Source organism: Mangifera indica, chromosome 16, assembly GCF_011075055.1.
Source record: "Mangifera indica cultivar Alphonso chromosome 16, CATAS_Mindica_2.1, whole genome shotgun sequence".
NCBI lineage: Eukaryota > Viridiplantae > Streptophyta > Magnoliopsida > Sapindales > Anacardiaceae > Mangifera > Mangifera indica.
The window spans coordinates 1458818-1485191 of record NC_058152.1 but is presented as its reverse complement, the minus strand read 5'-3'; the positions used below and the strand labels follow the sequence as shown (position 1 = coordinate 1485191).

Sequence of the window (26374 nt, the reverse complement as noted above, 5' to 3'; positions counted from 1 at the left end):
GACATGTAATGACATGAAAGTTGATGTTTAACTACTGGTTTAGTTTGTGTTAGAAATTGGAACTGACACTGTTCGAATAAAATTTTGATATGGTTTGGAATTGGACATCCTCAAATTTATTAATTTATTATTGGCGTCGTCAGAAAGTACAATTTCTTTCCATACGGCAGCCAATTGCATTTTGAGATGCAGCCGAACTCAGATTCTTCTTAGTTTCCGTACCATCTATTTCTTTAACTAGTGCTACGTGTTTTTCCTTGTTAATTCTACAAGGCTTCATCTTACACGTACAGGCATTTTCTTGTTAAACATACATTTATTTAAAAAAAAAAAAAAATTAAGCCCAAAGGTGTATTGCTTTTTCAAATTAGTATTAGTTATTTATTAAAAAACTTAAATATTTAACATTATTCGGATTAGTAAATTTTGTCAAGGTAAAATCGATTTTTAATTAATAATATATTAAAAATAATAAAATATTATTTATTTATTTTTTAAATTTAAAAATTAATAATTTTATTTTGAATAAAATTTTGAAATATTTTTTTTTAAGTTTTCTCTCTCTCTCCTCTTTTTTGCATTGTCATCAAGAACTTCTTTTTTTCATGCCACCAATGGCGAGCTTTCTTTTTTTGTATTGTCATCAGCTAGTTTCTTTTTCTCTTCCCTTTTTGGGTGTTAAAAATTGGATCAAGTGATGAGGATGTTGTTTTAGAAAAGGGAATTTTATATTTGAATGACTTGGATAACCCTACTGCTTTAAACCTTTTAGCCATTATTCAGAATATAATCGTTTTTATCCAGTGATGGGAATATTCTTTATCGGGTTTTCGATTCAAGAAAGGGGAACAGTATACTTGAATGACTTGGATAATCCTACCACTTTAAAACTTTTAGTCATTATTGAGAGTAGAGTCTCTCAAGAATCAAGATTTGGTTTTCTTCTTCTTCTTCTTCTTGCATGGGATGAAAGTGTAGTTGTTTAAAAACATTATTTTGGGTCTTTCTACTTCCGTTGGAATGATAGATATTAGTTGATAGCTTTTGCATCGGATGAAAGTAATGGAAATATATGTAAGCAATAGTGAGTCTTGCTTGAAAACCACATGCAGCCCCTTATATATTTCAACAAATTTTTACTAAGATCCTGCCTGCTGTATGATTTGTACAGGAGAATATCAAGCATATAGCTGGAAACCACATGAACCTTATTCCATATCAGCCATTTCAATTTACTTGAAGGAATTCATTACTTTACTCTGGGATAAGAAAATGTGGAAGTTTGGAACTTAGTTATAGGATTATATAAATATCATGCAGTGTTCTTCAATTTATGTAGAATCTGTAGCATTAAGATGTTCAAGATGGGTTCAAAATTTGTGTTTTATTGATTCCTCTGACATTTTGCTTCTTTTGCTCGGAATAAGCCATCTTGAAGTATAGGCTATATCAGTTTGATCATTTCTTGTGTCACTGTGAACCTGTAGATTTTTACCTGGAAAAGAGATTTTGCAGATGAATGTTAGGGTAGGCAGAATTATGTGCTCGTGTGATTTGTATTGGCATTTTGTTTCCAGCCAGATTTATGACATTCAGCTACCATTTCCATTCAAAGCCTAAGTATTGTTATTATGACACGCAAAATTGCCATGTTAGTACAGCATTAGAGACTGCTGTTGCTAAGAAGAGTCCAAGCGATGCCTCGTAGGAGTAGTTTGGCAATAGTGGCGGCACCTAAGAAAGAGAGCATAGGTTCGAAAGCTTTTGATTGACATATCAAGATTAAATCATTAACATACCTGGTGCAATATTAGTGGAACCAATCATTAAACCTTGAGTTTCACCTGCTAAGAATCCAAGTTACTTTCCCAGCAATGTTTGTTCCATGAATAGAGAATCAACATTTCTCAGCACAAGACTCTTCATGACAAATCTCAGGAGATGGTTGACACTATCACTCAGCAACCCAATGGATTCCACTGAAGCTAAGCTATTAAAGAAAACACTTTCTGATTACACCGGTGAAATAACAGCTTCTGCAATACATTCATTCAACACTAGACACTCTTTATCTACCATGCTAAAAGTTGTGAGAAAGAAATGGAAATATGCAAAGCTCAAGCTAAAAAGACAGAAGTATGTTGGATTCAAGCATCCATCCCTTAAAAGGTGACTATCTTAATTAATTACCCAATATTTTCAAAATATCCAAAGGAACTAGATCTCTGCAGAGCAAAGAGGGTATCAACACAAAAAGAGAAGTTCAAGAATTTAAGCTCCAACTAATATTCACATCTTATTAATCCATCCTCTTAAGAATGCTAAGGGCAAAAGTCATGTCACCTTATAGATAAAAACAAGTATGGCATCTCAGGCCTATACAATTTCATTAGATTGATAACAAGGACACACTGCAAAATCATGTAAAATATAATCCATTTATCTTCTTTAATTTAATTCAGTTGCGACAAGAAGATAAGAGCAAATCACAAGTCAAATTGCATGCTAGAAAATTATCGACCATACTCCTGAAATTGAGTTGTAAATGACTGCAGGATCAGCTTTTGCATTGAACATAAACTTACAATTTAAGAATGCAATTAGGGAGACAATGGCAGACATTTCTAGCACTGCAATAATGTCATTCGCACGCTAGTTTTGTGTCAAAGCTGCTGAGGCAGATTGCAAAGGCTTGAAAGGCAGAAAGTGGGTAGCAATAATCCATGGTGAAGATATCCTTTCCAATTTTTCCAAATTGCAGAATAACCTTCTCCTGCTCTGCAGATGGCACATTTTGGGTTGGGTCAATAGCTGCCACAAGCTGGAAATTCTTAACAGAAGCCACTGTGACACGCCCTTTGAAATTTAGGCACCAGCATTGTAGCTGCTCATGCCATCTAGGAGCCTTATTTTTAAGAACCAGCGGCTTGACAGAGCCCATTGTCAATCCTCGTGAAACTGGCAAACCTTGGGCCCTGTTATGTATCACTGGTTCCTTTTCCTTCAAACCTGGAAAGGAAGAAATGTGCTCTTTAAGAGACTGTGGAAATGATGATGGTGTTGGGGCAGTACCTCCCTCCTCAATGGAAGAGGAAGGAATAGAGTTCATGATGCAATTCATTCTCCTTGGTCCTCTAGCACGCAGAACATTGAGCTTATAGGAGATGGCGCCTATTCTGTAGTTATATGCAGGTACTCTTGGAGAGACCTGCTTAGAATGAAATCTGTGACTCATACAATTAGTTGGCTGAATTGCCATACCACATGGAGGTTGGTTGTCATATATGGAGAACTTGGTACCCATGAAGTTAGACCTGTAAAAAATGTGGCAATAAATTGTTAAATGAAAATTGAAGAAAAGCTTATCAACTTTAGTAACAAGTGTATTGAGCAAACACTTGCCTCAGTTTACCAACGTATGCACTGCTGACCCGAGAAAAATCATTAGCAACCAAAGATATCACAAATTCTGTGCATGTCACCCTTCTAACCTTTCTGGCTGCCAACATCAACTTATCATTTCCATCCTCAGCTGTCAATTCAACATCACAACCAATAAACACCTCTTACCAATAATGAAATTTCCATCTCAGTAATGTATACAGTCAAGCTACTAAATGAGCCATGCTTTTAGAAATTTAAAAATAATAATAACAAAGTGTCAACTTTATCCTAGCACTAGGTGATCCGTGATAATGTCGTAAGGTTAAGTGAAGGTAATGCCATATTAAGTTTCTAGACGTTGAACCACAAAAGAGAAACTGAATTTCAACAGAATGGTTCTTGAAATCGATTCCATTCAAGAACACAGCTAAGGGAGGAGAGGTGGATAATCACTCATTCAATTGATAAAAAAAACTCCAAGAATACAAATGATATGAATTAGAAGACAGAGATATTATTAAGCAGCAAAATAAAATATACAGGCATAAAAATCTAAATTCCACACAAAAGGAAACAAAGAGGATAAGAGGACTTACAAGGCATCATACTGACGAACAAGAGATATGTAGAAGTTGCTCTATCCCTTCTGATAAAGCATTGTATGGGAAATTCTCGAGGACCAGGCTGTTTATCAGTACAAATAGAAGCAGCAAAACCAAGTCAAATAAACTGGCAACATGATAAATAAAGACAGAATTATAAAAGGAGAAACATAAGAAGCACCTGCTTAAGTGAGATGGGAAATGTAAGCCTTCCACACTGCTCAGGGGTTTTAACAATTTCCTTGGCAACTTCCCTCCACGACCGACAAACTGAAGCACAAAAAACAACCACTGCACGAGCCGGCCACGAGGTCTCACTCTCCTCCACCCTCCTAATAATGTCTAGAAGCAACTCAGGTGGTAGATTTGGCCACTGACTCTGTTGATTTGAATCAGATGGGGGCAGCCCTTGATCAGGAGCTATATGACTTTTTTTGCGCTTGCCTTCCACTGCCCTCCTCGATATACAGCCCATCCCATCTTTCATCTTCTTAAGCTCGCGAACAATGCTTTTAAAGGACACCATTACACTAACACATCAAGTCCCTTCAATACACAAGCTGCAAACACACATAACATTCCAATTTGTTTGGATATGTTCAAGATTTCAAATAGAAACTATGATCTACCATTTCAATTACAAGAAAATCAAGCTAAAAATTAAAACTTCAATTCATTCCAGACGCAAAATTAAACTTTTAACATTCACGAACATGTCAAAACAATTTCCCACGAGAAAAACATACAAATCAAGAGAAACATTGAACAAAATATAATGAAAAAAAAATGATTAACATAAAAAGACAAACCTGAATCACCTATGATGAAACGGGAGACGAAGCGAGCCAACAAATGAGAGAAACTAAGAACATGTCTTATTACCTATCATATTTCCAACATGCCCTTTTCACTCCTTTGTCTACCGTCGCCGCCGCCGCCGCCACCACCACCACCGCCTTAATCCACACACCCTCCTCCAATCAACGCTGTTTTTCTCACTTAAAACGGATCCAAACCCACTTTGCCTTTTTCATCCTTAATAATTTTATAACGAATTCCATTTCTGCTGTTCTGTGCACCTAGTGTTTGATACGCGTGGCAATTTAATCTTGATTTCTATTTCTGTGGACTGACCAGGCATTTTTCCACCAAACCAGTGATAATGATGCTACCACCACTGGAATTTATGATTTTGACCAAACCTTGTTCCTTCCTTTGTTGTATTAAAATCTTTTTTTCGCGTGATTTTATTTATTTCATGGTTCTTTTACTTGTAATTGTTTAAATTAGTTAATTTAGGGTTTATATGATTTTACTAAGTCTATTATAGATTATTTGGACATAGTTAAATATTACAGGGAGTTACCTGATAGTTGACATTGTAGGAGATAGGTTATTGTAGATACTTGTAGAATAAAAGTATCTATTAAAAATTCCCTTTTTTTTTTTAGTGTATATTTATAATGTCATATTTTGTTTATTAATAAGACTATTCATACGTATTTTTTATATATAAATTATATATTATTATGTGGTTAAATAATTTTAAATTAAAGATAAAATAATATTTAATTATATAATAATACATAATCTATATATTAAAACTTTATATATCACTGAAATAGTAAACAAAACAAAATGTATGATGGTATTGTACTAAATTATAAATCGTAAATTGTAAATCATAAATTGTGAACCAAAAACCTTTAAACCTAAAACCAAAAAATGTGAACTATTTTTGTTTAAATATAAACTCTGGTCATGTCTAAAGAACATATTTGTAAACTTAAGCAAGAGTCAATACGAGGGTTAAGAGGGAAAAACCCCTTTGTAGAGGTCTCATTACTCCATCATTGAGTAAGGTCAAGGAGGCTACCCTTTATGGGGGTGAAACCTTCGTATGAAAATTTGTAATTTTGATTAAATTAAGGCTAATAATTTACCTCAAATGGAAAAGAATAACATAAACTTTACTTTATATTATAATAAAAAAAATTAAAAAACCTAAACTATAAAATTATAAATCTACCCCATGTGAAAAGTATTATATGAGGTCTATTGAGTGTCGCATTTATCAAATTTTAATTTGCCCCTCAAAACATCAATTACCAAATATGAGTTATCCTCGTTAGGTGTAAGGCCTAGTAGAATATCAAATAACCTGTAAAAAAAAACCTAAAAATTACTTTTGCCCCTTCCATTTTTGAATAGTATCGATAGACATGATATATCATCAATAAGTTTTTTACCATTTAATATCAAATATACTTTTATTTGTCAAAATCACATCGTAATGCTTCTTAAATCAAATTTTTTGTCAACACTGAAACAAATTTTCCCATTAAAAAAAAACATAATATTCATCAATTGAAAATTTGAAATACAAACCCCAAAGGTAAAACATAATTTTAAACAATAAAAATTTTAAATTCAACACCAAACTTTAAAATACATCGATTTTACACTTTATACTTACCCTTCAACCCATTAACAATGAGATTTAATTAGTTTGAAAAATTGTGATTCTTTGTCGAAATTTATTAGCCTTTGTCTAATTCACAAGTTAAATATAGTTGTGCTATAGGGATAAAATCATTAAACCGTATTCTAATGAATAGATTTATATAATCTCTTAAGTTTCAATTAAAAGTATGAAACCCTAAAATGGTTATTTAATTAAATATCCTATTTTTTATATTTCACATCAAACTTCCTAAGTTTATATTTTACCCATCTATATACTTTAATCCTATCTTGAAATTTCGTTATGTTATGTTATTTTGCATATGATCTTTGATTTGTTTGTTTGTAAAATCACTCATGGAATATAGCATTTCCAATGAAGGAGAAGATCCAGGTTTAAGGATAATAAGGAGCCACGTCATGAGATGAAAATGAAATCGAGTGGTGGAGGATTCCGATGTGGGATTGGGAAGAGCTGGACATGCATGCCCCATATCAGGTCACATGATCAATGAAATTTTGGTTTCTAAATTACTTGTTAAGTGGACTATGCTTGCACACATTGCAACATTCTCTCCACACAAGCTTCTTCTATCTTGATTCTTGCAAATGTACCCTGGTATAACGATACCAAATTTGAAAATCATATTTAAAAAAATGAGTTTTTGATATAGAATTTATACGAAGTTAGACTCTTTTAATCTTGATTATTATAATTCTTTAGTATCAAAATCACTGTTCCTATACGTGATACAATCGTGACTTCCGAGAGGAAAATAATGAGAATAATAGTATAATCTGTGCATGCACGTTGGAAGGAATCATAGATCATGATTCTCCCCACTTACCTTCCCTGCATTGTCGAATTAACCCATGTCTTCTTCCTTCTTTCTATAAGTTTTGGGTTGGACTGTCATTATTTTCATATATATTCTGATATGACTAAAAAATAATAGAACTGTCTTGAAGTAGTTATACTCTTAACACATATACCCAATGCATGAATCTGGAATATCCATCGTGAAGTATTTTCTTATGTCGTTTTAGTCTCTTGCTTGTTTATATTTGTTGTCGTTTATCTATTTGATGTCGTTGATCTTCGTCGTATCTGCACCACTGTCATTTTCTTGACCTTCAAAATTAACTCAGATGTAACGCAAGAACCCACCCTCTTAAATCACAGGCTTCATATTTACAGAAAGAAAATCAGTGTTAATGGAACAGCCCTCATGACTATGAATGCATGAGAAGTGCTTTCAGAACTGCACTATTGCAGCTTCCTTGTTTCTTTAAGACTCAGATTCTATATGTGTGTGTATGTATATATATATATATATATATATGATGCATATTTTGAAATGAGATGATCAGAAGTAATAGGAAGTCTCTCTGCAAAGCATCTTAACAAGGATACATATGAGCCCCAAGGTATGCAAAGCTTAGAAGTAATTTAGCTATCTAGTTTTATTGCAGAAGCATAGCTAAAAAGGTTAGGACTGTGATATGTATTGTGAGAAGGATTAAAAATTGATTTTCTGTGGGCAGAAAGAAGCCCCCTCGGGTTCAGAGAGTGACATGTTAACCAACAAACAATTTGGGCTGAAGACACAGCAAATAAGCCTGATGCTAATTAAAGTAGCATTAAAGCTGATACTTTTCCTTAACGGTAAAGCTTGGTAGTGCATTTTGGCCTCATGTAGCTTTCAGTATTGTTAAATGATCTTAAAACATATATCCATTGATGAATGATATATAATTGAAAATAAAATTAAACTGATGTTTCTGAATACTTGGTTAGTTTTGGCCTGTAGGAATCCCAGCCTCTACGTCAGTCAATGGCTAGCTTCAAGTCTCTATCTGTATTTGCTTACAAGCTTGCACCATTTCTACCTAATTCTCCAAAACCCTTCAACAAATTCATCAACTTTACATATTCATATATATTAATGCTTCCTACCATCCATTTCGACACAATCACAACAATATCAGAAGTTTTATCAGTAGACAAAATGGCTAACAGAGGCAATTTCTTATCTGGGTTATCTTTATTTCTCTTTGTCTTTCTTGGGGTTCATTTTCCTGCCGAAGCTGCCGTAAAGAAGTACCAATTTGATGTGAGTTTTTAAAACTAACGCATGTATTCTTACTTGATGATCAATAATTTGTGACTTGGCATGCATTTTCCTCATCAGATTCAAGTGAAGAATGTTAGTAGATTATGCCATGCAAAACCCATTGTCACCGTAAATGGGAGGTTTCCAGGGCCAACTATCTATGTAAGAGAAGGAGATAGAGTTCTTGTCAATGTCACTAACTTCGCCCATTATAACATGTCCATTCACTGGTAAATCTCTATATATATATACAAAGTTTTGTGTTCATATTTATTAGAGATGACAATTCGGTCTATAAAGTCGGGTCTTTGGTCCGACTTTTTTGTTCAGAGAAGAGATTCCTTAATAAAAATAGAGATGAAAATGACTAAAATCTTTGTAGTCAGAAATGAGGCTTATCTTTTCTTTACATATGCTTTAAACTCTTATATATTAAATTATCTTTTAGAGTTTTAAATTATTATAAATAAACTCTAGCACTTAATAAATATTCTTTTATTTTTCTAGTGAAGATGACAGGTGAAAGTATGAAAAATTTTTCTATGGGATGGTAAAGGTAAAGGAAGATAAATTTTTTCTCAGGAAAGAGATAAAGATTCTCTATTATCCTCGTATCAGGGATGAGATGAGAACAGAAAAATGTCTCATTTATAAAGACAGAGACAGAGATTAGGTATTTCACCCTACTAATATTTCCATTTTGTGAATTGTGATTGTAATATATAGGCATGGACTGAAGCAATATCGCAATGGTTGGGCGGATGGGCCAGCTTACATAACACAGTGTCCTATCATGACTGGCAATAGCTACACTTATGATTTCAATGTGACCGGTCAGAGAGGAACATTGTGGTGGCATGCACATATTCTGTGGCTGAGGGCTACTGTGTATGGTGCAATTGTCATCATGCCAAAACAAGGGACCCCATTTCCTTTCCCACAGCCAAACAGAGAAGAGATCATTTTACTCGGTGGGTCTATAGTTCTTCTGTTAAATTGCCCACCTTCGAGCCTTTAAATATTTGGTCAATTTGTGTGTTGTAGGAGAATGGTGGCACACTGATGTGGAAGCTATTGAAGATCAAGGGAAACAAATGGGCCTGCCGCCAAATATGTCAGATGCACACACAATCAATGGCAAGCCTGGGCCTCTCTTCCCTTGTTCTGAGAAACGTAAGCCTGGTCAATTTGTGTTAGATGCACACACAATTATACTAATATTGTCTATTCATATCATAATCTTTATTAATTACTTGAATTTATTTATAAAATATTATTAGACTATTCAATTATTCAATTTTATTAAACTGAAATTATAATTAATATTAGTTCCCACCAAAGATTTTCTATTTGTCATTCATTTTTTCTTAACTTTTATCTTTCATTAATTGAATTTGCTCCTTTAGACACTTTTGCAATGGAAGTTGAATCAGGGAAGACATACCTCTTGAGGATCATCAATGCTGCCCTCAACGACGAGCTTTTCTTCGCCATAGCCGGCCACAGCATGACAGTGGTAGAGGTTGATGCAGTTTACACAAAGCCATTCACCACCCAAGCTATTTTAATAGCCCCTGGCCAAACCACAAACGTGCTTGTTGAAGCTAATCAAATGCCAGGCAGATACTTCATGGCTACCAGGCCTTTCATGGATGTTCTAATTCCTGTAGACAACAAAACAGCAACCGCAATACTGCAATACAAAGGCATCCCCAACACTGTCCTCCCAGCCCTTCCTCAATTGCCTGCGCCTAATGACACAGCAGCCGCTTTGAGCTATAACAAGAAGCTTAGAAGCCTAAACTCCCCCGACTTTCCGGCTAAAGTGCCGCAGAAAGTTGACAGAAAACTGTTTTACACCATTGGTTTAGCCAAAGATTCTTGCTCTACATGCGTTAATAGAACCAGAATCCTTGCTTCATTGAACAATATCTCTTTTGTTATGCCTGAAACAGCCCTTCTCCAAGCTCATTACTTCAACCTCAAAGGAGTATTCAAGACTGATTTCCCTGATAAGCCTCCCAGGCCTTTTAACTACACTGGGGCACCATTAACAGCCAATCTTGGAACATCCCATGGCACAAGGCTCAGCAAGATTGCCTTCAATTCTACGGTTGAGTTAGTTTTACAAGACACTAACTTGCTTACAGTTGAGTCACATCCTTTCCATCTCCATGGCTATAATTTCTTCGTCGTCGGAACCGGTATTGGAAACTTTGATCCGGCCAAAGACCCGGCAAAATACAACTTGGTTGACCCTGTTGAAAGAAACACAGTTGGGGTTCCCACTGGTGGCTGGACTGCCATTCGGTTCAGAGCTGACAATCCAGGTAGATTCTTATAAACAAATCCCAAAGTATAAGATTTGGAGAAGATTGAATTGCACTTTGTTGAAAATTTATGCATAAAATCTGTTGTTTTGATCGTGCAGGTGTGTGGTTTTTGCATTGTCATCTAGAGCTGCACACTGGTTGGGGCTTGAAAACGGCCTTTGTTGTGGAAGATGGACCTGGAGAAGACCAATCTATACTGCCTCCACCAGAGGATCTTCCGCCATGTTAGATTTTCATCTTGAGTTTCATGAAGACAAAACAAGGCACCTGAGAAATTTGATTGAGATTCAAATTTGTATTCACATTCATCAAATGTATCATAATTTTAAATCTTCTGATGATTGAAAATAATTCTATAAACATGCTTCATATTGGGTATTTATCTGGAAAAATATATGAGCTGTGCCAAGTATTGTCGTTTCATCAAATTTAGGACACATCAAATTTTCACTAACAAAATCATCCCGATATTAAAAAAAGGCCAAAAGACTTACCCCCACCCAAGTTATAGTGAAATCTCAAACTCTTATCCTCCAATTTTTAAAAATCTAAATACCCATTTATAAACAATTTTTTGTTAAAAATCTCAGTTCAGACTAGAAGTAAAACCGATATTTTTTATAAATTTAAAAAATAAATTTTTTATCACATTTTTTTTCTATATTTAAAAACTTACAATTTCTCTGAACCCAAAGTTTGAAAAGTGATAAATATCTTTTAGGGTTTGTTCTTTTTCCTTCAGTGTCAATTTCTCCATCTCCGGTCGTTGGTCATCCTTCCATTTCCCTTATCTCTCTCTCTTGTTTCTCTCTCTTGCCTCTCTTGTCACAAACAAAGATGAACGGTCTTCATCTAATTTATGTAAAAATATAATTTGACCCAAGATTTATGTGATTCACATAGTATTTTTTAATTGTTGTTTGTAATTAAAAATTCAACTTATTTATATATATTGGGCTATAAATGGAATGAATTTTATTGATTAAATATTGTACACTTTATATTATTACATTAAAGTTTGAATATAATAATTAACAATAGAAAAATAACAACAAAAAAATAACCATGACAAAACATAAGTAGAAGCCTAGACATCAAGGTGAAGAAGTTTGAGAGAGTTACGAATAGTATAAATATGTTTGGTAAAAGGGAAGCAATGAGTTACCAAAATGACATAATTGACAAACAAATAAAAGATTTTACGAATGACAAACTAGATCAGACACAAAAACAAATACATTTTTGAGTTCTTTTGAAGATGAATGACTAAGACAATGATGTTAAACATCAGATGAAACATGAACAAATGAATAGGCGATAATAACAGAAAGAGTCAATAAATAAAAATCGTTTTCTCTTACATGAATTATATTTGTCTAATTTCTTTATCTTCATCTTATTACAAATATTTTTTATGTTATAACAAGCTTAAGTTTAATTATGTAACAATTTGTCAAACTAAAGCTTGACTCTCATGAGTTAAGCCAAATTCAAATTAGTCTAAATTCGAGTTTGATTATGCTAGGATACACCTTTACTTTCAATGATGCCTCATCCCAGAACAGTGAATATGAAAATCTAATTTAAATAAAATCCTAAAAGAATATGCGAATATATAAAGATTAGAATCAAATAACTTAGCCAACTGTGAAGGGACAAGATGGGATTTTGTTTTAGGAATTGAGTTAAAAGGAGTGGAATATGGCGATAGTTTCAATGCCCTTTTCACTTCCTGCTCTGAACTCTCGTAATCTACGGCGAGTCAACCGGTGAGTTTCTCTTTCGAATTTCCCGCATTTCCTGATCATGCACTTGTTCAAACGAAACATTTCTTCGTCTATTTTCTGAAATTTTCACCAAAAACCTTCATTTTTTTTTTTTTTTTGCTGCAGAAAATCTGGTATGGCGTTTGCGACTGTCAGCAAAGAAACTATTGCTTTAGGAGTTAAAATAACGGAAGGTGAAGGCAATTTACCCAAGGTTGTGCTCACTTCTGCTAGCGGTAGGTGAGTAGGAATCATCCTAGGTTTTATTTGTTTTTAGTTTATTGAAGTTTTGTTTTTTAATCGTTTCGATTTTTCGAAATCTTGTTTGGTGGCAGTGAAGCTGAGATATATTTATTTGGAGGTTGCGTTACATCTTGGAAGACCTCTAATGGCAAAGACCTCCTTTTTGTTAGGCCAGATGCTGTTTTTAATAAGAAGAAGCCTATCAGGTTATCTCTTTTCTAAATTTATTTTCTTTTTCTTTGATTGTTGTTATGCTTTTTCTTTCAATTCTAGTAATAAAAATTGGATTTTTGATTTTGTTATGTTTCATGTGAAATTTAAACTCTTGTCCTGAATTGAATAAAAAGCTTTTTTTTTTTTTTTTCCATAGAATTTGAGAAATAGATATATGATTTGACCCGTAAACTGATTCTTATCTCTATTGGAATAGTGGAGGAATTCCACATTGCTTCCCGCAGTTTGGACCTGGCCCAATGCAGCAGGTATCATATTGCTATTCTCACATTCTTCTTTAGTTGCCGACTTCTTTGATCCCAGTATTACACATTCAATGAGTTTGTTAGAATTCGTGTTATTCTAGTATGGGACTACTTTTAGCCAATGCTGCTCTCTGAATTTTGTTGCTAATATTTGATGTATTGCACTGCGGTGGCATGTACTTAAAGTGGTTTTCCTGACACATACTGTCTAAAGTAATATGTTAATGGAGGTTTATTGCCAGCTGTTAGTCTTACCTTTAGACCCACTGCTATTAGGTAGTCTTACAGTTGGTAAAATCCCTGTTAACATGTGAGACAAATTTTTTGAGAATCACTAGTATGTGCTCTGCTTTTATTTTATTCTATGTTTTAGCTTCTTAATTTTGATTTGAAATCCTGAGATGTTTATGCAATTTGCAGCATGGATTTGCGCGTAACATGGATTGGTCCATTGCTGATTCTGCAAATGTGGAAGGAAATCCTGTTATAACTCTTGAGTTAAAGGATGGCCCTTACAGTCGTGCCATGTGGGATTTCAGTTTCCAAGCTTTATACAAGGTGAGTTTAATCATTTTCCTCTCTACTGCTTGGTGACACCAATACAATAACTTGCTTGATATCTACCAAACCACTTTCTGCTTTTGTCATATATTAAGTGTATGTGACTTGTATTTCTATCCTTTTTTTGGGTAATCAATTGGCCTTATTCATCTTACTTTGCAGGAGCTGTTATAAATGTTTTAGTTAAAACTAATAGACTGTTTAATTGTTTTCAGGTCATTCTAGACACCAAGAGTATTTTGACAGAGTTGACAGTTAAGAATACAGACAATAAGCCGTTTTCATTTAGTACTGCTTTGCATACATACTTCAGTGTAAGTTAGATTGTGCTTGGACCTTTTTCATTTACTAAATCCTTGAAATCATACATTCACATGGGTACCATAGTTCTTAAATCAAGATCAAATTCTTGGTATTAATATAATATTTGTATTGATCATAGTTTCCATGTGTATTTGTGTACAATACACATTCTTTTATTATGTGGTCTGTTAGAAAAAAATTGAAATTCGATTTAAAATAAATCAATTAACACTTGGTTGAAATTAAATTTTGAATATTATATTGCAGGCTTCTGTAACAGGGGCATCTGTGAAAGGTTTGAAAGGTTGCAAAACCTTGAATAAAGAACCAGATCCTGCCAATCCGGTGGAGGGGAAGGAAGAAAGGTACTTTGAATAAATTTGCTTTGAGCTACTGGAGAAGTTTTAACGATAGGTTCTTCACTCCTCTGCAAATATCCTATCTTTAAAAAGTGTAATAGTATGAACTTTCCAATAAATTATTTGGACTGTTTTCTTTTGGATTCTTTTTAACTGTTCCATTATCAATTCAGGGATGTGATCACTTTTCCTGGATTTGTAGATTGCATTTACCTTGATGCTCCCAATGAATTGTACCTTGACAATGGCTTGGGTGACACAATATCTATCCAAAATACCAAGTACATGATCGTAAACCCCTTTTTGTGATTTGATTTGGCTAATTCTTCCCAAATTCATCTGCTTTACATTCCTAAGCTCTAACCTTGTACACTTACAGTTGGTCAGATGCTGTTTTGTGGAACCCACATCTACAGATGGAAACGTGCTACAAAGATTTTGTTTGTGTTGAAAATGCTAAGGTATTAAATGCCTACTTTCTTCTTTGGCAATTGGCTGAATTTAATGGAAGCTGTGTTTCCTTTCTTGCTACCACACTTAAATGGTTGATTCCAGTTCAGTTAAAAATTATTTTAAATGGTGTCTTCGACTTTAGATTTTAGCCAAGACATCAAATTCTAATTGAACAGTCATAGAGGCTTTTCATTATATCAAAGGCCTGATCAACTGTTTCTAGAAATCCTTTTCTCACTGTTCATTTAAAAAAAGTGCTCAGTTTATTTTATGTTGCTACTCCAGATTGGAACTGTCCAGCTAGAACCTGAACAATCTTGGACAGCTAAGCAGCATCTCAGCATCAGCTAAAAGACGGTTGTGCAGAGTTTTCCAGAGTTTGTAGAAGGAATTGTTCCTCTTGAATTTGCTTTTGTTTCTTCAGTTGGCAGATATGTGAATCAGAAATTGGGCGCATACATAGCCATTAATAATTCTATTTCTAGTTAATGTAACCACATTGTCTGCATAATGAATCTATGAAGTGTTCACTAGTGATCAGAAAGTTGTATTCTATGTCTATTGCTTATCACCAGTAATCTCCGCATGTACATTTTCCATCCTTGAAAAGGTGAAACCGAGTTCTATCCCGCATTATGATCTCCCTGGTGTACATCTTGGAGATGAGCTTTGTTACCGTGTGGCAGTCATCACAGACCCGTAGATTTTTTATGATTCTAATTGTTTCCCCGGGTTGAGTTTTGATTAGACCAAATGCAATTGCTAGTTTCTCACTATGCTTTTGGATCACTGTTTCTTTCTCCTCATCCTCGATATCTAATAGTAAACACCTTGTTGATGGCTTATGTCCTTCATGTTTCAATCTCTTTGCAATTTGGTCCCACATGTGGTTTATCTCATCAATATATGGATGAGATCTATCTCCTGCAAAAAATTCATGGGAAATGCCATTTAGACTAATTATACTGCAGCCTGGAAGTTTGGTGATTCCCTGGTCTATCATTTGTCTTCTCACCTCAACTGCTCGGTCCCATTCCCTTGCCATGGAGTAAACGCTTGCAAGGTGAATATAGCGGCCACCATGTTCAGGGTCATTTTCTATCAGGATTTTTCCTATCTGTTTACCCAAGTCGAGATTTCCATGGATCCGGCAGGCCTTGAGTAGTGCTCCCCAAATGACAGAATTTGGTCTTACAGGCATTGTATCTATCAACTTTTTAGCTTCCTTCAGTAGCCCTGCTCTTCCAAATAGGTCAACCATGCACCCATAATGCTCTATCGTTGGCTTCAGGTTATGTATCCTTTCCATGCTCTCAAACAATGACTTTCCCTCATCTACAAGTCCAGCATAACTACACGCCGTCAAGATAGCTGTGAAGGTGATCAGGTTTGGTTTAATTCCTACCCTCTGCATTTCTAAAAAACAATTCAGAGCTTCTCTTCCTTGTCCATGAATTGCAAAACCAAAAATTAGCGCAGTCCATGCAGGTACACCTTTCTTCTCTGTTCTTATAAATAATTTTAGAGCTTCTTCCATGTCACCACACTTAGCATACATGTCTATAAGAGCACAGCTTAAGATAGGGTCGATTTGAATACCTTCTTTTTTAATATACTTGTGAATCCATCTGCCTTGATCTAATGCTCCCAGATGTGCACTCGCTGAAATGGTGCTTACAAGGGCCTTACTGTCAGGTTTAACTCCAGCTATCTGCATTTCATGAAATAGATTCAAAGCTTCCTTGTTCATGCCTGCCCCAACATACCCAGAAATCATTGTCGTCCATGACACAACATTCTTTTCTGTCATATCACTGAAAATTTCATTAGCTGTTTCAGTGTCTCCACATTTTATGTAGCCATCAATCATTGAGTTCCAAGAAACAATGTCACGTTGGGGGATTCGATCAAACAGAAGATGTGCAAATTCAATGCTTCCTGATATGGCATAGGCGTGAAGCAAGGAATTTGTAGCAAACACCTCAGAACCAAACCCCAATTTTATGATTTGAGCATGAATTTGTAGTGTTTCTTCCAAGGCTGACAGACTGGAACAGGCTTTGAGCAGGAATGGAAAGGTATAGGAATTGTGTGGAACTGAATGAGCAAGCATCTTTGAGTACAAAAGCAACGCTTGTTCAGGTTCGCTGCTATTAGCATATCCTCTGATAATGGTGTTCCACATGAAAGTATTGGGTATGTCAATTCTGTCAAAAATCATCTGGGCGCTAAGCTGCCAGAATTTGCAAAGGTGCAGAAAGTTAGAATGTTGCGAAGTAGAACGGTATTGTTAGCAAGGCCTAGTTTGAATATTTGGGCATGAATCTGCCTTAGTTCCTCCATGTTTGAACATCTACCGAGTAGAGACAAGGTCTGCATAGCATTCGATTCCCAGGAGAACTTGATCGCTGGACTTACTGAGACCAATGCCATTTCTTTGTGGCAGATTAATTAACTTCAGAACAACAATATTCCAGAACAGCACATTGGCTCTTTTCTTTCTTTCTTTCTTTCAATGGTTGTTAGTTACTTGGATAAGGTTCCTGATAGATGATAGCAATATCATTGGTCTTCATTTTTTTCAGTAAATATCTTTGTTGACATACTATTGCTGGTCCCATTTTCCCATAGCCACTGTGGCAAATTGGAAAAAAACTGCTTTTTTTTTTTTTTCTAAATGACAATAGCATATTATTTATAAAAAAAAAAAAAAAAAACACCTATTAGGAGTAAGAAAATCTGTAGACCAGCTAAGGTCCCATATAGAAAATAATTGCCTCAACAATCTCTGAAACATTGGTTTCTCTCAAGAAGCCAACAATGAAATAAAGCAAACCAGTAGTACAATAAACCCCACAGCCCAAACCCAGAACACCCATGTCTTCTTCTTCTTCTTCCTCATCTGATTGGCATAGTAAAGACTGTTAGTTCCACCACTGAGAAAATTACCCGCATTTGCCACATTCTCTTCGATGTCATCGACCGTCTCCCCTTGTGTCTCAATCAGAACTGCCATGTCAAGAAACACCTGGTGCAGCTTAGTTAAACTTCTCTGTATATCCATCACAGCCTCATGTCTCTCTTGATTCCTCAAATCCATCTCATCTGTTTTGTCCACAAATATGTCAACTTTCCCACCTCCAGAAACAACTTTATCAATTACTTCCTCACTTGGGTTCTCTCCAGTTGCATTATAGTACCTCCTCTTAAGATCTTCCTTGTAGTCTGACAAATTCTTTTCTCTCAAAGACTGAAATTCCTTCATCAAGTCTCTAAGCTTGGTTCTCAAACCATTAGTGACAGATATCCTTGTGCGATCAACCGAACTCCCTTCTTTAAACGCTTGTGAAATTCTGCGGTTGCTTATATTGGATTTATCCAGTGATTCGAGCCTTGACTTGACAATCTTGGCTTTGCGAAGTACAGAGACAGTATCTGCTTCCATTCGGTCTCTCAGGCCCCGGAGGACTTTTGCGCTGTGTGTAGACTTAGTTCCTTCATTAAGATCCTGAAGATCGTACAAGAGATTGGTGATCTCTTCCATTACCTCCTTGATTACATCGACTTCTTGGAAAAACTGAGAGAGGTTTTCTTCATCTTCGGGGTTGAGTTGGCCTCTTTCTATGTCGACTTCCACTTCAAAGTCCTTCTGAGCCTGTTTCTTCAGTTCCACATAATTTAAGAACGATTTTGTCATTAAATCATTCATCTCTGCAAGAATTTTGCAAATACCTCCTGTAAAATAAAAAAAATAATAAAGATTCGAAAACGGAAATTCAACATCACTGAAAGAAAACGCAAGAATCCACAAGATTGTGAAACAGAAGTAAACAAAGTCTGATTCAAGGAGATAACCGACATAAATGAGTGTGAAAGGAAAACAAGAAAAACCACCAAGAAAAATGTTCCCCTAAAGAGAAAGATAAACATCAAACTACAAAAAACCATGATCTAAAAGTATTGAACCCAAGATTCTATGCGATATCGAAGTTGTAAAACCGATAAAGAGCAAATGGGTTTCAAGAAAACCTTGTATTAGGCGACAGGGATTGCTTTGTCAAGTGACAAGGCTTCAGGAATAACAGGAGTTTCTGTGTATGTGTGCGTGTATGTGAGATAAGATGATCAAAGTGAAATTGAAAGAGAAGATACATTTTTCAATAGGGTGCTTTTATAAAGACAGTTAAGGGTTGCGTCGCAACCGTTAAAGCTTATATCTTATGGAATTCAAATTTCCGTTGATTATAATATAGCCGTTATTTTGGAGAGGCGTAGTCCACCAAAATTGGGCAGTTACACTTTCTGCTGAAAACGGCATCGTACGAATGTGGATAATTGATTTAAAATGAAAATAAAATCGATAAAATCAACTCTTTCAAGTCAGCAGTGATCCAAGCTAGAAACAGGGTGTTCCAGTAGAAGTAGGATATGTAGGGTGTTAGTACGGGCGGTCTAAGCGTGCAAGCGGAATGAGATCTTTCCTTTTTGAACAGGCAGGGTCGAATTTTCCCTTTTTTGGCAGAATGTCAAACCGGGGAAACAAGGTCATTCCTAAGAAAGTAACCATCAACTGAACCCAGAACGGGCATTATGTCGATTATATAGTCATTTCATCATGTTTTAGTTTCACTTGAATCTTCTTTCTTCAGTTTTTGTTAAACTTTTATTTTCAGAATTAGGTTTTCTAGGGACGACTAATTAAAGGCTGATTAGCCATAACAACAAAACAAAGTACTATAATTGATTATTAAGACTGATTTATTGTAATAAAGTAAAGCCTAAGAGTTACTATACTCATACAGTATTCAAATTTTGATGCAATTCAGTGGTGGTTTTATCGTATCACTTGAGTCTCTTGTGCGTGTTTCGGCACCAAAGTCTTTCTGAGTCATGTGTTACCATTCCTAACAACTGCTTCATCATGTCCTTTTGAGCCTCAAGAACTAACTTATATGCAGAATTCCTTCAATCCTTGTGTCTCCAACATTTATTCTGCAGGTTGTTCTTGTTTGGCCTTCTCAACCTCAACCTGCTCTTTTTTGGCTTTCTCTGCCTCAAGCTTCCTTAAGGTTGTTGAACTTAGCTTGCCTCCACTGTATCCGTCTGAAACTAGATCCACCACTTCAATCTGCAAATGATCCACAATTTTACGGTCTGATCTTCAAAAACGCTTCCAAGAAATTGTAAATAAAGCAATCAACAAAAACTGAGACTAAAACCTTCAGTTGTGAAAGAGCTCTGTCCGCTCTCTTCTTATTAACTGACATGCCACCAGGTAGTGTCTCTTTGCTGCCAGAAAATGAAGCCTAATTAGTCAAGAATCTTTTGATCACAATTTTCTTCTTGTCAAGAATAAAATAGTTAAAAAAATATGGAGTAACTAGTAAAATCTAAACCTTTCTTTTTATTCCAGTTCTTCAATTACAGGACCACCCAAATGGAAGTGAAATATGCATAACATAGTTTAAATACGGAAGAAAAAGAAGACTCACCCAATTGACTCCGAGATTTTGACATTAAAGCGAGCAGTAAGTTAGACATATTTCATAGTATGCAAACAAGTAGATAAATTTCAAGGTATCCACACATGTCAAGAGCTCAATAGAGTAGAATAATTTGGAGTTTAAAGGCAAAAAGAAAAAAAGAAACACATCTTAAAACTAAGATGATAAAGAGTGACAGTAAACAATAGCAAACCTGACAACAATAGCTTCTAAATTTTCATCAACAATTGAAGGGCCGTAGGGATCTGTAATAGGTTCAACTTGCACTTTAAGCTCTGGTTTTATAGACTGGAAGTTTTGCAGAAGGAAAAAACCAAAACGATCAATTCTAGAACACATAAGTAAATCATTTGCCATAACTGGGAAACACAAGAAACCCAGTACACTCCTCTCTTTAAAATTAATAACTGGAGCATAGATAGAACATACTTCCTTGTACAAGATACCTTGATGTAATTTCCAACATTACGCATCCGTTCCTCAATGGGCTGTATTAATTCGGAGAACTGCAGAAAATGGGAACAAAGAACTTTAAACTTGACATATCAGAAGACAAATACAAACCAGACTTGCTGCAGCAAACAACAGTAGAACCCAATACGTGACTGAAGCTATCTAACAGCCAAGGCCTTAAAACTCAATGAGAATTGAATTTATCGGAATTGGACACTGAATTAAATACAAGAATTGAAACTGTTAATACAAACATTTCAGTCGACGCATAAAAGAAAACAACAGTTGAATTACAAAATTAAAAAAAGAAAAAAAAAAAACAAACCTGTTTGTTAGCCAACATTGGACCGTCACAGACGCCAACGACAATTCGATCCCTTGCCAGCTCCGCCGCGGCCTAGCTTGATTTCAAATCAAACATTTGTTGAAATAATGAAGATGGTGATAATAATAATAAAATGTAAAGAGAGCGAGAGAGAGAAGCACCTTGAGAAACAGACGATGTCCGTCATGTAATCGATCAAAGGTTCCACCAAGAACAACGGCTCCGTATGAATTTGGCGGAGAAACCGCTGAATTCACCGCCGATTCTTCTAATATCGCCATAGCTTGTCCAGAGAACAAGAGAAGTAGTTCGTTACTAAGAGGACCAAAATATCTTATTCTTACTTTCTTGTCCAATTGTTTTATAATTATGAAACACCCTTAAACATCCTTATAATACATTGTACTCCCCCAACTTTCTGAAATTTCCACTAAACCCCCGTTAACTCACATTGAAACGAAATGGGAGACGATAAAGCTAAGCTTATGGTGAACAAATTACTCACCATTTCAAATATTAGAGAGAGAGAGTCTGTACAAATATGAGAGGATTGGAATCATGGCTGTGAAAACTAGATCAAAACGGTTCAAATCTGTAACACAGTCCCGTCCGACAAGGCCAACTACACTAATTCATGTTTTAACCCCAGTTTTACCTTAGGTTTCCGTTCAAGCTAACACTGACAAGCATTTTGCAAAAATTTTGGCAAACCTCTTTTATTATCACTAATTTCATTTGTAAATTAGTACAAATATCTATTTATATATTTAAAGGGTACCGTTCTCTCAGCCTGATTGTCAGTCCATCTGATCGGATCGGAAAAAAATCAGATTAACCCTTCGACAAGTCAAGGCTCCGGTTGGTAATTAAAACATGAAGCATGACACGAGGACCAGTTTATGAGTCTATAATACAAAATAAAATAATGGCAGGTGGAGACTCAATGGATTAAATGTGATTCAGAATATAAGCAAGATTTTTTATTTTTATTTCCCATTTTCAAAAGAAATTAGGTGGTGGTTCCAACAACACTACTGGAAGATGACTGAATTACTTCACGTATATTTCCTCCTGATCTTACTCCAACATGTCTCAATGCCACACAGTAGCAGTGGAAGAAATTATAACTAAAATTCTAGACCCAGTGAACTGCATTTGCAGGATTCACTTCTGCTTTACAGTTGCAAAACACTCTTTCAAGAAATTATGGAGCTCTGATAAATATTTGCCAGGGAAACTCCGAAAGTGATCTACGTGTGATGACACCCCAAAGTTAAAGGAAAACACCTTTCTTCCCATCTTCCTCTGCTCTTCAATATGCATTTCTACGGACTTAAATGGGATCACCTTATCAGCTGTGCTATAAAGGTAGAGGTGAGGACAAGATGGCTGATTCTTTGTGAGGGCAGCCAAAAATTTTGTTAATCTCCTGCAGAACAAGAAAATAAATTAATAAAACATGAATTATTGATGACATACAAAGTTTCTGACATGTGAAAGACAATTAACTATCATTGGAATTTCGTTATTCATATTGAATATAGAAGTAAAGGGCAACATATAAAAACTTACTGATTCACATCAGGCAGATTCAAAAGAAAAGAGAAGAGCTTCTCCAATGCTGATAACAGCATAATTTCAATCATTCCTGGCTCCTTTTCTTCCACTTCAGATGCACTCACTTCACTTTCTAATCCATTGACTTTTCCAACCTCTACAATAGGGTTTGCTGAAGAGCTACGTTTCTTCAGCAAAGCAGTAGCAAAGCCAGCCGCCCAGACCTGTCATAATTGTAAAGAAGTTATCATATTGTATTCCCCAAGGGTTTGTGTTTGATAAAGAACGAAATGCAACATCTAGCTAAAGTGCAAAATAATCTATGAAATTACTTACCCCAAAAAAAAAAAAAAAAGGTCCATGAAATTTGAAATCACAGAATCTATAACAAGAAGAAATAAGCAAGCATACATTCTATTCCCTGTGTACACAAATCCGGCTTCACAGTGAGCAAAGGAATCCCAATCAAATATGCAAACATCAGAGCATACATGATAGAGCAAGAGCTTGAACATTGCACTGTATGTGTAGCTTAATTTAGGTCTTAGCTGTATTTGCAAAAAAAAAAAAAGTGTAGAAGAAAGAATATCTGTTTCAGGAGTTTCCCACATAATATAATTCTCCCACTCCAAAATGTAAGTTTTCTGTCAATCCATAATCTTACAAAATTAGGATTCTGATATAGCAACCACATTTCTCTAGTTACACAACCTTAAATTACTCAAGACAATAAAACAATTTTGGCTATCAATAATATATTCCATTGGTGATTCTGGATCATTGGACCCTCACTCTACAGTTGTTTGCTTGCTCCTCACATCACAGTTTTGTGTACCTGCCTTGAGTTTATATAAAGTTATAAATAAATTTACAAAGTCATAGTCCAAGTAGACTGCAAGAGGTTATTCTTTTAAGTATAGCAGCTAAAAAACAATTTCACATTCAAATTGGCTACAGATTGAAAGGCAGCCCTGTACTCCAAGTTCCATGGAGCCACCAAAAGAGAAGCTCAAGGAGATTGCGTTGAGGGTAGGAAATTATGGTCACCGAGAAAAGGGCGAACCACATCAGAAGTCACTGCCTAAATTACAGCCCAAGTGGTAAAATTTAGTTTTTTTCAAATTTTTTAATGAAAAGGGTATCTCTGATAGTGGTAATACAGTCATACTTACTATCGATATGCAATGTAAAATTTTTGGCACGAGAGAATAAAAAAGATCTATCTTAGCAGCTCTATGCAAGAATTAAAAAGGTTGATGAGTACTATTCACATACTTCTCTGTTCTTCAAGACTAGATTGAATTTCCCAAATACTCCTACTGCAAGTTGATTACTAATTGAAGGCATAAATAGTATGACACGCAAAAACTCCTGTTTGATTCCTAATTGAAAGCATAAACGGTATGACACGCAAATACTCCTATCTGATTCCTAACTGAAAGCATAAACAGTATGACACGCGAAGCAAGTGCATGAAAAAAATGAATCCAGCTTAGCAATGTGATAAATGTGGCTTTGGAGCCTAGCCTAATAGACAAGTTGAATCAACATAACTGTAAAATAATGGTAAAAACTAAAACTTGTAAAATAAGGTATGCAACAATTTAAAACATTAATGAATAATTACAGAAAAAAGGACTAATTCTTTTACTAGAAAGTATAATTTCACTGCAAAAAGCATAGAATCTATAAATGAATTAAATAAAACCTTAGGATCAAATGGTCCAGCTGCACCAGAATCAACAATAACTCCATTGATCTTCTCCATCACGTCCTGCCTATCCTGCAGACTATCAAGAATGGAACCATAGCTGCAAAAAGATTGGAAATATTAAACACCCAAAAAAGAAGTATAGGTGACCAGCACAAGATTTAAAACCACAAGAATGATTAGTCAACGTACACAAACCAACCAGTGTTGCTAAAAGTGTGAAAAACCAAACACCTATCTCTACCATCTTCTTCCTTATCTAACACCCATGAAACGGCCTCGTTTGCCAATTGGGAAATACGGTCATCCACCCGACGCCCTAAATCGAACCATAACAGCTCAGTGGGATCAATAACGAACGTAACTGCGTTAAATCCTCTCGAATTGTACCACTCTACGTATCTCCTTAAATGCTTGGGTTTAGCTCCAAGCCAACCTAACAACACCACCGTAACAGCCCTTTGTTCGGCCCCAAGGAGAGGAAGATTTTCGCCGTCGGTCACATTCGTCGGAGCTAGATGCCATTTGTGACCGGTGTCTTTTGATTGAGAGAACGGGTTAAATTTATTATTATTATTGTGCGGAAGTTGTGAGTCATTAAAATGTTGAGACGAAGAAAGCGAGAGAAAGAGGTTAAAGGAGCTGTTAGAATTCAGGGGGTAAGATGAAGAAGAAGAACAAATACGAGCGCGACAAAGGGCGGTGGGAGAAGGGACGACGTCGTTTCTGTGAAGTTTTGGAGGGAATTTGATTGAACTAGTTTTGGCGAAGACGAGACGACGGTTGAGAATAGAGGGATTGAAGAGCCTAACAGAAGCTTCCATGGATTGCAATGGAGGAAATCCGATCATTGTGATTCAGAATCAAATTACCTCGACTAACCGGGATAAAAAAAAAAAAAAAGCAGTGGACTTTTTTGCCTACCAAAATTACATAATAAAAAAGAAGAAAACCTACTGGCTTATTTATTTTCATTTTCGATAAATTTTATGTAAAAGAAATTTATATAATTGATAATTAAATTTATTTTTTATAAAATATAATTTTTCTTGATATTATTAATTACAAAATAATTTACATTTAAAATACCAATTCAATGTGTTTATTAATTGGCTCAAGAATTTCTTGACAAGCCATGATGGTAGGAGGTGAAAACACTACACCTAAATTTAAGCCAAGGTGGCTTGGTGTACTTCTCAAACTAAGTTCACTCGGTATTCAACTCAAATAAATTAAATTTAAGTTATTATAATTTTAGTTTGAATTTAAATTCAATTTATTCGAATTTAAAAAATCGTTACAAAATCATTGACAAATTCATTTTTTATAGTTTTTTTTTTGTTAATAGTTTTTTTTTCTTCATTTTCATTCTTAGTGACTCTTTTTCTTTTATTCGACGTTTGATTTAAACAAGTTAAATCAATATTCAATTTTAATGAGTTAAACTCAAATTAAAATAGTCTCAATCGGAGTTTGAGTCGAACTGGCTCAAGTCTAAAATATCTACTATTTTTATCTTTGAAGACTTTTTTTCTTCTCAAGACACTATCCGACTGCATTTTCAATGAATTCATTATTAGTTTAAACTAATTCAAACTAAATCTTTTAAATTTGAGCTGACCCTCACTGGGTATAATTTGTCCACTTCAGAAGAGCAGCAGCACATCCTTTGGTATAATTTGTCCACTTCTGTTGCTAAAGACCACCCTTTCCAATCTTCCAACAGAATTTCTTTTTAATCTCGATATCAAGTAACAACTTTTA

The 26374-nt window shown here is 35.2% G+C and overlaps 6 protein-coding genes across 11 annotated transcripts; 2 read left to right on the top strand and 4 right to left on the bottom strand.

The window, feature by feature from the left end:
- Positions 1-1582: 1582 nt before the first annotated feature.
- On the bottom strand, positions 1583-5158 carry LOC123199624 (tubby-like F-box protein 5). Of its 6 annotated transcripts, XR_006498392.1 has the most exons (7): positions 4796-5154; positions 4168-4546; positions 3981-4068; positions 3403-3532; positions 2586-3314; positions 1800-1990; positions 1583-1734 (listed from the first exon to the last, which is right to left on the bottom strand). XR_006498392.1 is itself a non-coding variant. In XM_044614654.1 (5 exons), exons 2-5 carry the CDS (start codon positions 4510-4512, stop codon positions 2642-2644), a joined length of 1236 nt encoding a protein of 411 aa, XP_044470589.1. In that variant the 5' UTR covers positions 4513-4546; positions 4869-5158; the 3' UTR covers positions 2350-2641. The 6 variants fall into 6 exon arrangements, 2 of the variants coding, with proteins under 2 accessions (XP_044470589.1, XP_044470588.1); XR_006498394.1 differs by having other exon boundaries at positions 1583-2036; XR_006498391.1 differs by having other exon boundaries at positions 1583-1990.
- A 3278-nt stretch (positions 5159-8436) lies between these two features.
- LOC123198865 (laccase-11-like) lies at positions 8437-11276 on the top strand. The gene is made up of 6 exons (XM_044613663.1): positions 8437-8563; positions 8642-8793; positions 9290-9534; positions 9608-9736; positions 9970-10893; positions 10995-11276. The coding sequence occupies exons 1-6, from the start codon at positions 8459-8461 to the stop codon at positions 11123-11125; spliced, it is 1686 nt and encodes a 561-aa protein (XP_044469598.1). The 5' UTR covers positions 8437-8458; the 3' UTR covers positions 11126-11276.
- A 1228-nt stretch (positions 11277-12504) lies between these two features.
- On the top strand, positions 12505-15604 carry LOC123199113 (putative glucose-6-phosphate 1-epimerase). The gene is made up of 10 exons (XM_044613959.1): positions 12505-12665; positions 12789-12902; positions 12998-13111; positions 13336-13387; positions 13805-13942; positions 14161-14259; positions 14516-14613; positions 14781-14888; positions 14987-15068; positions 15346-15604. The coding sequence occupies exons 1-10, from the start codon at positions 12598-12600 to the stop codon at positions 15409-15411; spliced, it is 939 nt and encodes a 312-aa protein (XP_044469894.1). The 5' UTR covers positions 12505-12597; the 3' UTR covers positions 15412-15604.
- LOC123199112 (pentatricopeptide repeat-containing protein At5g66520-like) lies at positions 15508-17708 on the bottom strand. Its single transcript, XM_044613958.1, is given in 2 exon segments — positions 15508-17289; positions 17292-17708. Coding segments are annotated over 2 exon segments (1863 nt in total). The 5' UTR covers positions 17494-17708; the 3' UTR covers positions 15508-15628.
- An 82-nt stretch (positions 17709-17790) lies between these two features.
- LOC123199541 (syntaxin-112-like) lies at positions 17791-21949 on the bottom strand. The gene is made up of 8 exons (XM_044614576.1): positions 21504-21949; positions 21343-21414; positions 21011-21070; positions 20758-20852; positions 20280-20349; positions 20051-20188; positions 18916-18970; positions 17791-18795 (listed from the first exon to the last, which is right to left on the bottom strand). The coding sequence occupies exons 1-8, from the start codon at positions 21621-21623 to the stop codon at positions 17867-17869; spliced, it is 1539 nt and encodes a 512-aa protein (XP_044470511.1). The 5' UTR covers positions 21624-21949; the 3' UTR covers positions 17791-17866.
- Positions 21950-22297: 348 nt separating this feature from the next.
- Positions 22298-25533, bottom strand: LOC123198580 (transmembrane protein 53). The gene is made up of 4 exons (XM_044613289.1): positions 24803-25533; positions 24608-24710; positions 22915-23123; positions 22298-22771 (listed from the first exon to the last, which is right to left on the bottom strand). The coding sequence occupies exons 1-4, from the start codon at positions 25459-25461 to the stop codon at positions 22507-22509; spliced, it is 1236 nt and encodes a 411-aa protein (XP_044469224.1). The 5' UTR covers positions 25462-25533; the 3' UTR covers positions 22298-22506.
- Between the last annotated feature and the right edge of the window lie 841 nt (positions 25534-26374).